Raw genomic sequence first — 16,638 nt, forward strand, 5'->3', positions numbered from 1 at the left:
GAAAAATATACTGCGCTTTCATTGTGCATCACATTGCAACATTTTTTATTAGTGGGTCTATTTGTAGATAGACATGCTGTAAATCTCCAAAGGGTGCAGGACTCCAGAACAGGCCTATACACATTTAAGTGTGATTGGCTGGCTACACCCTCACGTATAACGAGCTACTTTTGTTTCTCTGTCTCTCTTTTTGTTGATGTTTTCCTGGATACACACGTAGTTGCAGACAGGATGGTTTCAAAGCACCATTACTCTGAAAAAACAAAAACAGGGGGGTGGTGTTGTGCTGAGGGTGAGATGAGACAAGAAGATACAAGTAGCTAAATGTTTTGTGACTCATAAGTCATCATTATGGTCTGTCACTAACATGCTAAAATGTTTCAATTCAGTGTTCACAGCAGGCTTATGCTAGCTATCGTGCACATGCTATCAGATGTGCACAGTACGAAAGACAAAGCTTGTTATGCTTCGGTCATAGAATAAATTGTTCCCTATAGACATATGCTGCGTTTGTTTTTTGTTTTGTTTTTTTGTATGTAGCAGAAGGATGCAAACATTATTGTTCGTTTGCATTAATCATGATGTTAGCCATGAACCTTCTTCAATAAAGTGAGAAAACAGAAAGAAAGAATTTGTTTAGCATCATTAGTATTAGCAGATCATTCTAAAGGAATGATCATATAGACAATTTTTATATATAAAAATTCCCCAATCACTTTGGAATTTCCAGCCTGTAATCAGCACACTTGTTTTTGTATACTATGCCAGCCACATGGTTATGGCGTTCCATGTACTCTATCTGCAAGCATCTTGTGCCCCACTGTTATGTACTGGATTGCCTCAGGGGTATCTTTGCACATCTTGTATCTGGGCTCCTGGCTGAGGTGGTAGATCACAGCATCTATTGATCTTGTATTCAGAGCTTGTTTCAGTGCTGCTATGATTAGTGCTTCTGTGCCATCTTTCAATCTGGCCTTTTTGAGCCATTGGTAGAATTTCCCCCATGTCAGCCACTTTCACTATTTGCCAGTGGTACATACCCGGCAGAGGTTTAACCTTCCATGATGGTGACTCTTCCTCACTTCCATCCACTTAATCACTTGGGGCCATCATCCTGGATAGTAGCACTGACACTGTAGTGTACAGTTAATTTCAGAGTGCTGGATTTGGGATGAAACCCTCCATGCATTGTGAGGAGGTTCCTTGTCTTGATGCCACTGGCTTCTATAACCTCCTCAGGCCATCTTATTATGCCAGCAGGGTATCGGCTAAATGATAGGTCATAGGTCTTGATACCTGGGATCTTGTTCTTCCCGTTCTACTGATTTCACAGGACTTGCCTCACTCTTTGTAGGTATTTGGCCATTTCTGCTTTCCTTGTGGCCGCTACATGAGTCCTGACATCACAGTGGTTGAATTTGGAGAGGGCAAAGAATGAACTACAGTAGCAGTGGCAGTAACCGTCAACTCAGTGTTGTGATCAACATGTGGTTTTAACATATTTATGTGACATACACAAGATTTACATCTTCGATCAGGGGTACTCAACAGTTTTTGTTGAACTACCTATGGACCAGAAAAACATGCCTGAAGGATTGAACCAGGCATGGGTAAAAGCACTAATACTATCACCCATCTCGAATGATCTACTGACTGCAGAACAGTCATATTTACCCTTCATAGATTCCTGGGCCGTGATATGCACTCGATACCTAGTGTTGTATTTTTTAACTCTGACATGACCTGAGCAAAGAGTTATGATCAAGTTGGAACCCTGATCAGTGTGAACGTACTTAGGTAAAACAAATGTAGTACAAAACGTCACAAGTGCCTTTATGATGGTTTTTAACTAATGAGCAGAACAGGATTGCTTCTGGGAAGCCAGTAGCCGTACACAAGTGTTAGCAAATAATTTCCCAAACTAGTCTTTGGTAACAGTCCTACACAAATCAAGAGTCTCAAAAGGTTCACCTGTTACTGGAATGGAACACAAGGGAGCAGGAGGGATGACGATTTGGTTTTCCAACAAGCTGACATAGGACAAGATATAAGTAATGGGCACAGGTCCTGAGGCATGCAGGGAATACATGCTCTAAAATCTGATCAGAAATGGCTACATTTTCCAGTGGCTTATCCACAACCTCAGGAAGTCAGAATATAGCATACCACCAGCAATATCATTACCAAGGATAAATGAAACCCCCTTTACAGGTAACTCAGAACTAACGGCAACTTTCAATATACCAGAGATTGCATTTGTACACAAATATACATGATGAAGAGGAACTCTACATACTCCTAGTTGGATTCCTTGTACTAGTACATCACTTCCTCAATAAGATGACTATGAAAGTGGTAGTATACTGTCCAAAACAAACGATTGAGCTGCCCCAGTATCCTGCAGGATAGTGATGGACTTGCTCTGCTCACCTTCTGTCAACACAGCAGTACCTGAGAACACAAAAGGCTTAAAGACAGGCTTAACCTCAGCTGTAGGTACTTCACAATTCCCAGGGTCTATAGTCACTTTGCAATACGCATTCACTTTTTTCCACAGTTTTTGCGTTTCAAAACAGGACAAATGGCAATAAGGTGCCCCTGGTCATGACAAACACACTCACGGGCATCAAAACCATTGGTCTCATCTGGTGGTGGTGGCTCTGAACCAATAGTGGCTTTGCCAATTGGTTTACTAGTCATCAAAAGACCTGCAGTCTCACTACGTGGAGTTGAATAAGACTGTTTTGTGTGTTAACACAAATTCATCCACCAGTGTGGCAGCAAACAAATTATCTACCTTTCTCTCATTTAAATAAAAAAAAAACAAAAAAAAAACAAACAAACCCACACACACCATTTTTATCTGGAAGACAGTGTTAAAGAGCTGATCATGTTGGAAGAATTAATGCTGTTCAAAAGTAGTCACTCCACTTGCTGCACACCATTTCTCAAACATCTCTCTGGCAAATTCCACATAAGTTTGGCTGGGCATTTTTTGTGTGTTTTTCTGAACTTCTGGCAATAGGCTTCTGGCACCAATTCATAAGCTTTCAAAATAGTAGATTTACCAAGTCATAATCTAAACTCTGCTCCACAGTCATAGAAGAGCATACTTCCTGTGCTTTACCTGCAAGTTTGCAATATAAAAGCAAAGACCAAATGTTAGGTGGCCAGTTGAGTGTGGTAGCAATGCATTCAAAAATAGGAAAATACATATCAACTTCATGTTCCCTAAATACTCGCACCAACCAGATATGCCAGCTTGCATCAAACATTGCAATTTCTGGAACAGGAATAGCTGAACGAGCCATTACACTGGAGGAGTGAGGCTTAGGAACCGGAGCTCTGGCACACGTGGCAGAAACTGGTGCTGGTGAGACCACTTCCTGAGGAAGAGACAGGCTTTTCCAAGCCCATACTCATCCTCATTAAGGCAACCACTTTTTCAGCCTCCACCTGAACCCCCCGCACTCGGAGCAGTTCCGTCTCATTCTCCTGTCGCTTGATTTCCAGCTCAAGTTCTTTCAATCTTATTTCCAACATTGTCTCCGGGGAGGGAACCAGATACCTCCCAGAGTCCTGAATAACTTCAGGAGTGGCTAATTGACAACATAAACAAAACCCATACTACCAAAAGAAACACCACAACTAATTACACTTCTCAGGCCAAAAATTAAATACAATCCTACACTAACTCCCTGGCAATAAACAGACAATAACCCCAAACCCAAACAAACAGGGACCACTCCCTACAATCAGTAACTATACATATAAACACACACAAAAACCTTTCATCTATCACAGGGATCACAATCATAAACAAAACAGAGGGAATGCGCACATACAGATCTACACCTACACAAACAGAAGCTGACTAGGGATATCACAAGACAAAGTAAGCACAGCAAAGATTACAAACTCACAAATCATACACCAATTCAACAATGAGCTTGGGCAAGCTGCCCTCATCTCCCAGCAGGGTCCTTATATAGGCCACAGCAATCACCCAAGGAAGGGCGATGCCAGCAACGAGGTGCACAGACAGTTCCAAATCCCGAACTGGACCCGGAGCACACTGCTGCAGTCCAGGAGTGTAACATTATAAATATTATTAGGACTTGTTTATATGTCATTATATCCTTATAAAATTACATTAGAATTCAGTGATTCTTATGTTGTAATACCTTGAGCCTGTACCAGCAATCAATTTACCTTGGCAATATCTTGACTGATTGATTGACACTTCACTGCTGAAGTAATTTCCAATACTGTCCCATCCTGCATTGTGACAGGTATAAAAACTGAATGGCTTATCAAGATGACTATTATTGTGTTGCACTGTTAATATATGAAACATAAAGTGCAAGTACTTTCCAGCCATTTCAAAGTCTTAAAGTAACGACTAATGACTTCATGTCACCAATTCTTTTAAAATCTAACCAAGCATCACTACATATGACAGCATAGGTTTGCTGAAACCATGACTATTAATCAAAATTCAGTGATGCAAGAGATACAATGTAAAGAATTAATATTTGCTTCACTTTTTTTATATATTAAACAGACCTTTGTGTTAGGAGTACTCCACCAGTTGTGCTGCGAGTGCTCCACCCACTAGCTAGCTGCAACCATCCTAGTGACTTCAAATATCCTGCATAAGATCTGTTTTGCCTAATTGAGATAAATTTTCATTCATTTAGCACTGTGGTCTTAGACCAAGCAACATTTGAAACTGCACATAATTGCAGTAAGCACAATACCATGTAGATCTGTGAGGAATTACTAAAGTAAAATAAACATTTTAAGCTTTGTAATGGCAGGCACACTGAGACATGGTTAATGCACCTCAGGCACAGTTTAGGGACAAGCCTGTGTGCAATGGATGTGGTCACAAGTTGAAAGACAGCTGAAGGCCTAAGATGGCACCAGCACTACATGTCTCTTTTATGTCCCCAGACCACAAGGTAAAAATTGAGGTTAGAGTGTTAGAGTGTTAGAGTATTCAAATCCCCATTGGCCTCCAGCCAAACCCTGGTGATGACAAAATGTTAAGGCATTTAACATTCAGGCTTCCGAAGTTGTCATTTTAAGTAGAAAAGTTCAGGTACCCTCTAGTGAATCTCCACATTATGGATGTACATTTCACCCATGAAGCCATGGATGTTGTGCCATTGAAAAAAGGTGAAATGGTAACCATTATATTTCAGTCATATGTGATTACATCACCAGATATCTAGAAGCATTTTAAAAAATATAAGATATTGCCTATCTTGTCAAAGCTCTTGTTCAGTTTTGGGGGAGTTCTACCAAAACATGTTGAAGGATCAATTAACTAATTTAAATGAACTAGGAAGGTTTGTTCAGTATTGAAGTTACTTATATTAGTGCCATTTTGTACCACCCTCATTTTGTACCACCCTCACCCTTGTGGGATGATCAATTGCTTTAACTAGGCCCTGGAGTCAATGCTGTGTGAAATGTCAGAAACAGTTTCAGACCGGGGCCAGTAGCTACCATATCCACATTTGTCTATTGCAAATAGACAAATAACCATTCTAATAACCATTCAAATTTCTCCATGGCTACAAAGTGTGTAAATGATTCAAAATCTTTAAAGAGACTTGGAAAAGAGACAAGCCAGCAAAGAAGAAAAGATTCTAAGTTAAGTATTTAAGATGAGTAAGAGAAAGGACAAAATGACAGGGTTGTTGTATGAACACATGAAAAAGGTCCAACATCAGCAAAAGATGAGGTCTACAGCCTGTGAATTGGACTTACCGGAATGGATACTCACCCTTATCCAATCCCATTACTAGCATGTTGGCAGTATTTTAACTGTTTATGCCAGTGTATTAATACTAACCTTACTTCATAGGAAGTAAAAAGTCAGCTCTGAAACTTACTTTCACCTCACTGATAACTGAGTAGTTATATTACAACAGGATCTCTTTAACAACAGCATTTGTATATTCCATTTTTCACAAAAACACACACTGCATGTATTAGTAACATTTCACGTTTATATAATTTTTAGACCGTTTTTTGGTCTTACCCATGCCTGTCTATTACAATGTTAGTTCTTTGAGAAATTTGGGAAATTGTATCCATGCTTAATGCCTGATTTCCTCTCCACTTTAACAGACCACAAGTAAGCTTCATGGCAGGTTGGGCTTGCAGTAACAGAAACCCCTTCTTCACTTTAAGCCTGATAAGGAAAATGAAAACAGCATCACAGTACCAAGTGTGATGGATATATGAACTGCGTTTATAAAGAAATAATCAGTGATACCTCACCATGATTGGCATTTATTGATTTACACCAAATATGTTCTTCTGCCTGTTATTGATTAAAGTTCATATGGTTCTTCAAATAAATGAAACAGAATACCTTACACAAACAGTAAAATAATAAACAAACAGATAATCATGAATTACAGTATTACGAGTGTTTTTGTCTGATCAAAAATGTTTCGAACTTAATGTACTTACAGACTCTCATAATCCAGTAGAGTCTTATCAGTTTCAGATACATTGTTCTTCCAAGAGACAAACTACACACACCACCCATCCCTAAAACACAACACCAAAAACAGATCATGCCTACTACCTACTGCTACCATCTTTGTTATACTACTGATAAAATACAGCTTTTTGTGCCCTTGATGATCTATATGATGAGGCAATAATTCCAATATGGATAAATATGCAAAAGGATCACAAATAATAGTTAGCATTCCCAATGTTATGGAAGTTAAAGGAGTTTAGTAAAAAATTGACTTGCATATGCTTACCTCTTTTTTCTAGCGTGTCATGGAAGGGAGGTTGCAAGTAGAAACTTAGCCTTTCTCCCCAGTTACCCCAAATCATTAAAAAACCATTTGCTTCTCACTGTAACATTTTTCATCGTTTAGTCACTGTTCACTGGTCAAATTATTCTGTATTTAACAGCTAAGAGATTTCACCTCTACTTCCACCACTTCTGGTTTAGGTGCAGAAGTCAAAGGTTTTGGAGCAAGTCCTCACCCCTGTTAATCTGTACCAGGTTTTAATGTTTCATCTTTTTCCTTCTCTTTGATCTCTGGCTCTTGTGGCTTGGATGGTTGCCCTCTGCCTCTGATCTCTTTTCAACCTTCTGCTTTCTGTCTTTCCCTCGTCAGCTGTTGTGCCAGACTGGCACAACACGTACTGATCTGTTGAAAGCGGTGAATAATCCGCTCTCTCTTTCCCTTTGCTCCCATTCATTCTCATCCCTGACCTCCTATTTTTTTTTATTTCTCTGCCTGCCCAAGAAAATGCTGATGCGCCAGACTAATGACTCTTTGGTAAATGTATGACCCCCTGTCACTAAAATTCTACTCACCATAATGTGATTTAAGTTATATTAGTGTGTAACATTAGATGAGGTTTTTCAAATGGAATACAACCCATAACAATTAATATTTATGTTTTTAATAGTACATATGGAGTTTAGTATCTCAACTGTTTAGTATAACAAGTGCTAATTAGTAAGGAAAATAGTGTACTAACCAAAAATACAAATTGCTTTGTAACATATGGCTAAATGCATTTTGTCTGAAATAAACTTGCTGACCTAATTGAAAGATGGAGATATGTTGCGATTAATTTTGGATAATTGTTGGATTACATGGAATGTTTGGTGATCATGTGAATGTTAGATTAATGTTGCAATTCATTATTTTTTCTGGTGCCCTTCAGCAGACAAAATTCAGCTTGGAATAAGAAAAATAAAGAATAACAGTGCAGTGTGACTGAGTAACCAAAAGAAGGACAGGAGAAATGTACGTGTGGGAGGGCAGACTGTTCTATAAAGAAGTCTGTTTTATCAAATAGTCACTTCAGTACACGACAGTCATAATAGCAGGAGGAGTTTAGAGTCGATACCTCCAGCACTAAGAGCTTCTAGAGCATAAACCTTCAACATTAAACAGCACAAAGAAGCACCACACTATTATAACTCCCCACCTCTGCCCATTGTCATCACCGCTAACACTCCTGCCTGACTTATACAACAGATGTTTGTTTTTTGGGGGGTTTTTTTTAATATACATGTATTTTTGTGTCGTTACGACGCACAAACGATGCACAAACGTCTACAACAAACGATACATAAACGTCTGGTCTTGGTGTAGAATATGCACAGGCGTGTCCCAACCGTTCAGAAATGGCAGATTTTGTCCCCACCACATTTTAAAAGTGTAACCTGTCTCTGCTTCAAATTCAGTAATTTCAGCAATAACAAGCTTGTTTTAGTCAATAAAACGAAACGGATTATGTTCCAAATGACAAGCAAAATGTTCGTGCTTATATTGTCACACGATGTCGAAATAATAAACGCGACACAACTGTCATTTTTTGAACCAAAACAAACAATTAAAAAAAAGAAGAAAATAACTGTACTATAAAATATTTTTTAACCACAATGCTGGTATTGTTCAATACCGATAAGCTTGACAAACGCAACAATAAAACCGCTCATGAATCTCTTCCTGTCAGTCCCAGCGCCAATATCTTTACAGTGAATTCAAGGGGAGGTGGATTTGAGGAGCATCCGAACTGAATGCAACACTTCTCAAAGCAAAGTTACACCGATGAGTAGGATATTAAAAATGCGACCAACTTAGCAGTAGTTTTATCTTTCCTCTCTCACCTATTACACGTGACAAATCTGATTGTTTTCATCAAATGAAAATGCATTAGTCTGCATTCATTCAAAAAAAATTACCTCATGCGAAACGCCACTATAAATATATTTACAGCAAAATAAAGGGGTGTGTATAAGTACACATGAAAATGCATAAGCATATGAAATGTATGCAGTGGACATGATTTGTGTGTATTTAACCATAATGTTGCTTAAAATTACTTGCAAGCATGACAGTGGCAGTTAAGGAATGTGAAGTCATTTTCTCCATCTCACTGTGGTAATCTGTATATATAATCTATTGTCATTTTTCTCTACTGAAACCTCAGACAAACTACAGACTTAATCATTTGCTCTGACCTGAGGATGAGGAAGAGACTGCACTTTTCCAGCCCCCAGTTATCATCACAAATACCCACACGTACATACATTTGTGATGTGCAGTACACATGCATACATATGGCACATGTTCATAATATACTACGCACACGGCATATGAACAGATACACCCAGTAGCATTCACACAACACTTAAACCAAGACATACACAGACAGACACACACAAAATCATACAAACTGTTACATGTCTCTGTGACTTGTAATTTTGTGTGGATTCAATTAGCCATTGCTTTATATTTTTGGCCCATTTTTAAATCAATTTCTGAACTTACTGGCAACTCAACTCTGAGACATAAGAAGCACAAATAAACAATGACACCAGTAAAAAAAAATTATATCAATTAATAAATTGTTACTCTATTAATAACAATAAATAACGAATTTATTAATTAATGCTAAGACGAGGAAAGGAAAAAAATCAAACAATAATAATTTTTTTCCTAGAGGAGATTCCAAAAGAATTAAAGAAAAAAAGTTTCAGCCTTCTAAAGAAAGTGAAGGAGCTCACTGAACCTACAATATTTTTAGAGCAAAAGCATGTGTGAGTGACAGAAATAACACAAACAGGAAGGTAGTCCAAACACGACAGGAAACCACAATGCTGCAGTGCATTTACATCCTATTCCCCAGTGCCAGTGTCCCAGTATCATCTGCTCTCTCTCTCACACACTCATTGCCACCTCCGAGGGTAATGTGTTCCAAACGCAGCACGACAAATTATTCCAGTGTTTCACTTTGGGTTTTTCTTTCTTTATTTTTATATGACAAACTTCATTTAAAAACATCACACATGAACTTCAAGATCTGAACAGAATACAATATAAAAGTAGGCATTTTCAGGTAGTAAACAATATAAGGGTAAAATACGAATATGATTTGTAGAAATCCAGTGTTGCTACAATATTTAAAAATTTAGGACTAATCCTTTATTAAACAAACAAACAAATAGACAAACAAATATTGTTGACTTTCCTGTCTAGCGCTTGTCAGAAGTCTGAACACCATAGCAAGTGAATCAAAACAGATAATTTTAGTTTAACATGTAAAGGTGAAATTCCAGGTAAAACTTAGGCGTTATTCTGCATCTTGAACAGGTTAAACATTTTCTGTTGAGGCCCTTGTTGATTTTTCTTGCCTTTGTGCTCCATAAAGCATATGAACATAGAGCTGAAGCCATCCAATGGGCATGCTCACAAAGCACAGCCTACTCCTACATTGCAATCGGATATGAAGAGATGTGCTTAATGGTAGCTGTATGAGTCGTAGTCACTGTTCCGGTTTGATGAAGGCTCTCTGCTGGGATTCACTGTAAGTCTCTCCAAACCTGGCAACACACAAAAACCTTAACTATAATATAGCAGTAGTGTATGCGTGTGTGTGGGGGGGGTATGTGTGGGTGTAAATATGTGAGAGTGAGAAAGATGTGTGTAAAAGTCAACATGTAAAACAGTGTGAAATGAAGTCCCAATGCCGATGGTGTGTGTGTGTGTGTGTGTTTGCGTGTGCGTATGCATGCACATGCATACACTTACCAGGATAAGACTGTCTCTTGACCATATTGTTATCTGAATGAGCAGCCTGGCCTCTATGATAGGACACTAAAAGAAAAAGTAAAATCATGAAAAAGATCAGGCATATTTCCTTTGCAATAATGTGTGTGTGTGTGTGAGAGAGAGAGAGAGAGAGAGAGAGAGAGAGAGAGAGAGAGAGAGAGAGAGAGCGGGAGAGTGAGTGAGATTGTCTGTGAGAGAGACAGAAGTGACTCACCACTTTGACTCTGTGTGGGGCCAATCCAGCGATTCTGCCTCTTCTGTGAAACTACAAAAAATTAAATAAAAACACATTATCAGCATATACACATTACTACTAGTACCACAACACTGAAACGTGTCTTTATGCATTATTTACCAACAGAAATATGTAACATGGCAGATACTGTTTTCCACAATTCAAATGCACAAAATTATGAGCACTTGAGTGTTTGATAGTAATGTCATCTGTCTAATTTTAAAACTAAATTAAAACACTACTATATCAGGATTTACTTTGCATATCTAGTATCATATATTGTAACTTTAAAACATGATTTTCCAAAAATTTCTTTTGAGCCTCACATCTCTTGCGGATGGCGATGTATGTCGGCCGGGCAAACTGTAAGACAACAACAGCCAAGACCAGGGTCAGTAGCACACCAGTCAGTGCTTTGTAGGTAACCAGCTCTTTACTGTCTGTGAAAGAGAAAATGAAGTTCAGTGGTTACTGCAGTGGGAATGCACACTGCTGAAATAGCATTATGCACTGTCATTGCATAACACAAACACACGTATACCTTCACAGTTGATGTACACTTGAGAACATTTGGTCAGTGTCACATTCTCTTTGATGATGTAACCCATCTTGTTGTTTGCTAACTTGAAGTCAAGGAACATTCCACATTTCATTTCCTCACAAATGTCTCTGCCCAATTTTTCTAAGTCATACTTCATAATAGTCTCATAACACAGGGCATTTGGTTTCTCTGTGAAATTGAGAACGAGAAGCACCAAGCCCTGACATGGACTGGACTTCTCCCAATCCACCTTCAACCTGGTCAAGATAGGAAAGCCCCGAATGATGTTTGGTGCAGATGTGCTCCTGGTTTTATATGGAAGTGTTTGTGATGCAGTACTGGAAAAAAGGGTAGTACTGGGAATAGTATCATTGGGACCTGGAACAATGAGAAAAGAGAAGCAGGTTATTACATTTGGCAAAGAAATAAAAGGTGGCCACTTTTTACTAGATATTAATGACTTTAGATATTACTATGTACGGAAATGGGCTTTAGAATGGCTTTAGGTTTAAAAGCAGAAAAAGGCAGGAATCCTCAGACCAAACCCAACTGCCTTATATCAACATGAGAAGTTGTATTAAAGAGGATGAAGCCTGGTTGTTCAGGGTAGTTTAAGCAAACATCTTAGTATAAAATAATCACTTTGGACTAGGTTTTGTCCTCAGCGCATCTCATGTATTCGAAGTGTAAAATTATTGCCATTGTGAGCATTATGCAGGTCTTAGACTTTAGAATAATTGGCCTCTGGAAAAAAATGCTGACAAAGCACACCTATTATAATGGATAACCTTTTTATTGCTGTGTCTGAAACTGCACACCATTCCTGGCCGTAGCAAGATTTTTACCGCTGTGTCATGGCTAGGACAACAAAAGACAGAGGAGATATATGTGGCTTTATTCACTGGTTTATGTGCACTTTTCTCTTTTTGCAGTCTGTGTTCAAGCACATTTTTCTTTTCTTCTCATTCCTTTTTTAACTCACAGTGCGGGGTTTTAACACACAAACACACACGTGTTCTGCAGGCCTAACTTGTATCATGATGAACAAAAGGCAATGTCAGATGACTTACTAAACTCTCTTAGACTATAATGGATGACAATAGTGAAACCACAACATATATTATAACAATTTGTATTTTAAAATATAACAGCATCCAAACGTCCGAGTCCATTTGGCACTGAGATAGTTTTTTCATTCAGGTAAACAACTTGACCTCAAACAATTTGACATCAAACTTTCAGTAGCAAAGATAAGTTGTTAATGATAAGTCATAATAAGTCAGTCAGTCATTAAATCAATATCAGGTGTTAATTGACAATAGCTAACAATGTGCGCTGGAAGCATAAGTGGTCAAATTTGAATGAAATCTGTACCATCACAAAATAATACACAAAAGATATAAGAATGGGAAGCTCATGTATTTGTACATCTAAAAGAAGAAGGAAATCTATCTATCTATCTATCTATCTATCTATCTATCTATCTATCTATCTATCTATCTATCTATCTATCTATCTATCTATCTATATGTATGTATATATATATATATGTATGTGTATATATATATATATATATATATATATATATATATATATCCATTGAAAATTATATATATATATATATATATATATATATATATATATATATATATATATATATATATATATATATATATATATATATATATATATATATCCATTGAAAATTCCAGATGAGTAACTGCAGTTTACTATAGTAAGAGATGTAAAGATATTCAAAACACAAGATTTCCAAAGAAACTGGACATTTCGGATATTTCACCACTTTGTTGTTGAAGAATTTCACATCCAATTTACCTGATATATTTTTAAATAATAGTTATTAACTGGGTTACCTGTACAAGTTTCTGATAGCTGATTAAATAAATCTTTATCGATGGTAAAGTGTATTACTATATCGATGGTAAATTGTAAAGTGTAAAGCGGATCTTATTTTTGTTTTTCTAATGTAAATACAGGTGCACTGTTCCAAGTGTCTTAGCTGGTCATTCAAAACAGCAGATTAAAGTGTAATTCTACGAAAACCAAGGAAATGTCCTCATTTGTAAGCAGATATTGTTTGAAAGCAACCATATTAATAAAGAAAGCACTGATACAGCACTGAACTGATTTCCTTGTGGGCAGTAGTGTACAGTCTTTACAGAACTTTGATCAATAGATGAAGTAAGGTGAACTGCATGAAAGGATCATTTTTGCATCTTTCAAGTGCTAGTCTGATGTGTTTTTGTTGTTTGTGAGTGTGTGAGCGATTGTAAAAGCTGATATCTGTCTGTAAAGTGTCCTTGAGTCTGAGAAAGGTGCTATATAAATGTCAATAATAATAATAAGAAGAACAGAAGAAATATATATTAAATATAAATAGAAAATTCTCAAATTAAAACTGAATCACAAGAGATTATATTTAAAAAATGTGAGCCTGGGATATTGCATTAAGATATACATTTTATTTATTTTTTGGTATTATGCCAATAATACTTTGCTAATATGCAAATAATATAATTAGGTAAATATTATCCCCAGTTATTTTTATCCAAAAAAAACAACTATAACCAAAAAAAAAACAAACGAACTGTGGGCTGATACTTCAATCTGATCTTTTTCTGTGGGTTGGAATAATCACTATCAGACCGTCTCTGACAACCGGACTGAACTACCCACTGTAGTAAATCAGCTATTTTTGTACACATGCAATGGCAGTATCTTAAGTCAATGCCAATTAATAAAATTAAAGTAAGGCCCGCCCAAAACAAGCCTTTTTAAATTACAACAGACAAATACCCCAGTAAAGACTTTCTGCTAAATCAGGTCTATAGCTCTGTAGACACTTTCTGTTAAAACCCAGACTAATATCACTGATATGTTAATCCATTAAGAAATATCCAGAAAATATTTACTGACCAAAAAACAAAACCAAAATAAAAACGCTATGATCATTTATAGCTCATACTTGATCACTGAAAAGAGAACAATGACTTCAAAATAAGGGCTCTTTAAATACAAGGACTTATACAAAAAAAAAAAGCATAGCCAGATATATGGAGTTATTGCAATTACAGTCTGGAAGGTTGTCATTTAATAGCATTTTACCAGCTTTTTTACAAATGCAACAATCAACTGCACAAAAAACCGCATTACTATATCAATGGTAAAGTGTACAGTGGAAAGCGTATCTTATTTTTTGTTTCTAATGTACATACAGGCACACTGTTATAAGTGGCTCAGCTGTTCATGCAAAACACACAATTAAGGTTTCAGTGAGTTTTGCATAAGAAATCAATTTCTGCATAAGAAAAGTTGTCAGAAGGCAGAACTTTGTGAATATGGGCCATTGTCTGTCAAAGTCTGTGGCTGCTCAGCTCAGTGTGTCAAGGGACTCAAAATTTGAAAATAATGGGTACAATCCTGCATAAAGCAGCTATTCCCCTCAAGCGTATTAATTAAACATTAAAAAAAAAAAAAAAAGTCCAGTTTTGTGGTGCAGTGGCCTTCTGTGTATTCAGTCACAGAGCAGAATTCACAGGGAGCACAAATCTGGCATCACCCAACAGTCCTGTTTAGAATTCTGGTGGCATGATGCTAAACAAATGGACCATGCTGCAGGGCTCATTGTAAAGAATGAAAGGTTAGACTCACTAGCAAACAGGAGAGCAGGAATCAATGCCAGAAGCAGAAGCAGCTCCATCAGTACCTGGCAGAAAGCACAAAATTTAAACCGAAACCACTTTTGTCACATGAGGGACAAATATCATTTAATATCTTTAATATGTTTTCTGTCAACCCTCAAAAAACACTGAATTATTAATATATATTTTAGCCATATATTTTATGAGCTGTGTGTCATATTTTCAGATGAAGAAAATGCTGATTTAAAAGAACACAAGAGCTACCAGAAACTAAAGCATTTTCTGAGCACCAGTAGCTAAAACATTTCAAGTTAGACTTAGAATTTCAAGTCTTTAAAATCAGCTTTGTTCATAAAAAGACAAGCAAAAGAGCATTTCATGTATATCGAACCTGAAAATCTGGTCTCTCAAAATAAACAGTGATGTGATTAACAAATGTTTTGTTACACTTTTTGAAACCGTTGGTAACGGTTGCATAGGCCCTGATTGTGTGTATTAAATCTAGACTCTGGGTGACTGGATCCATTAAGGTTTGAGCCTGGCCTTAAGTAGGTCAACTGTAATTTTACATACAGAAGTAGGTTAAAGCTGTTTGTAAATCAAAGTTTTCTGTCCCTGTTCTCTGATAGGCAATAAACGTCCAGATAGTTATTACATTTACGGCATTTAGCTGGTTCTTGTAGTTCAGCCTCACTATTCAACATCATCTCAGAACTCCAAATGAGAAGATCACAAGCCGACTGCCAGGATGCTAATGAAATGACATTCTGAGCTGGCTAGAATTTTCTCTACAAAATCACCATTAAACAAATAAGACTGAGAGTAGGACCTGGACTTGTATCTGTCCCAAGAGATAGTCAAACTGCATTCTTACCTTCGCTGAAAAACTCATGGAGGAATGTGTAGAGGAAGCAGCAAATACAAATGAAGTAAAAGGAAAGAGGCAGAGGTGTAAAAACTCTCCTTTTGTCATCTCTCCTCCCCCATCATAGTTCTGTCTCTATCACTCCCTACAGTGCATCTCCACATCTCGTATGTTGCTGTCTGCAGAATGCACTGCTTCCTCACTTCAAAGGAGCTCGGAGGGAGAAAAAAAATCTTAAATGCGAGTAAAAAAACTGTGAAGACTGTAATTTGAGTGGGTGTTAGCAGAAAAGGGAGCAGTGTTAACTATTGTGGGAGAGAGATGCTGATTAAAATATAAAAAGTGAAAAAGTAAGTAAATTTATTTGAATAAAATTTGTTCCATAGTTCTGAAACCCATTCCACAGAACATTACAGTACAAACATAATTAAGTTGTTGTAGCGATAACTTGCTCTTGTTGTAGTGATAACTTGCTAGCGGATCATAACATTACAAAGCTTTAAACACTTGGTCAAAGACTTATTTACTTTAGCAAATAATTCTGCAAAGACATGAAATTATCAAATGGACTACAAATCAAAATCATGCGTGTGTATATATATATATATATATATATATATATATATATATATATATATACACAGACACACACACACATCCGAAGAACATTCCTGGTAAATTCAAAATATATGAGGGCTTATATAGAATTATATATATTAGCA

General features: G+C 37.0%; 1 protein-coding gene across 1 annotated transcript; it reads right to left on the reverse strand.

Annotated features, from left to right (window-relative positions):
* Positions 1-9,789: 9,789 nt before the first annotated feature.
* cd5 (CD5 molecule) lies at positions 9,790-16,102 on the reverse strand. Its single transcript, XM_027000495.3, has 7 exons — positions 15,926-16,102; positions 15,062-15,116; positions 11,390-11,767; positions 11,175-11,288; positions 10,828-10,878; positions 10,593-10,658; positions 9,790-10,384 (listed from the first exon to the last, which is right to left on the reverse strand). The coding sequence occupies exons 1-7, from the start codon at positions 16,022-16,024 to the stop codon at positions 10,302-10,304; spliced, it is 846 nt and encodes a 281-aa protein (XP_026856296.1). The 5' UTR covers positions 16,025-16,102; the 3' UTR covers positions 9,790-10,301.
* Positions 16,103-16,638: the final 536 nt, after the last annotated feature.

The sequence above is a fragment of the Electrophorus electricus genome, chromosome 12 (assembly GCF_041902795.1).
Source record: "Electrophorus electricus isolate QZ-2024a chromosome 12, ASM4190279v1, whole genome shotgun sequence".
NCBI classification, from domain to species: domain Eukaryota; kingdom Metazoa; phylum Chordata; class Actinopteri; order Gymnotiformes; family Gymnotidae; genus Electrophorus; species Electrophorus electricus.

What these genes read in the sequence shown, in the direction of transcription:
- cd5 (XM_027000495.3), bottom strand. Translation starts at nt 16,024, where the DNA reads ATGACAAAAGGAGAGTTTTTACACCTCTGCCTCTTTCCTTTTACTTCA. An exon ending in CCATGAGTTTTTCAGCGAAG is followed by an intron (nt 15,117 to 15,925) that starts GTAAGAATGCAG and finishes GCTTTCTGCCAG; the next exon opens with GTACTGATGGAGCTGCTTCT. An exon ending in CATCGCCATCCGCAAGAGAT is followed by an intron (nt 10,879 to 11,174) that starts GTGAGGCTCAAA and finishes AATTTTTTGTAG; the next exon opens with TTTCACAGAAGAGGCAGAAT.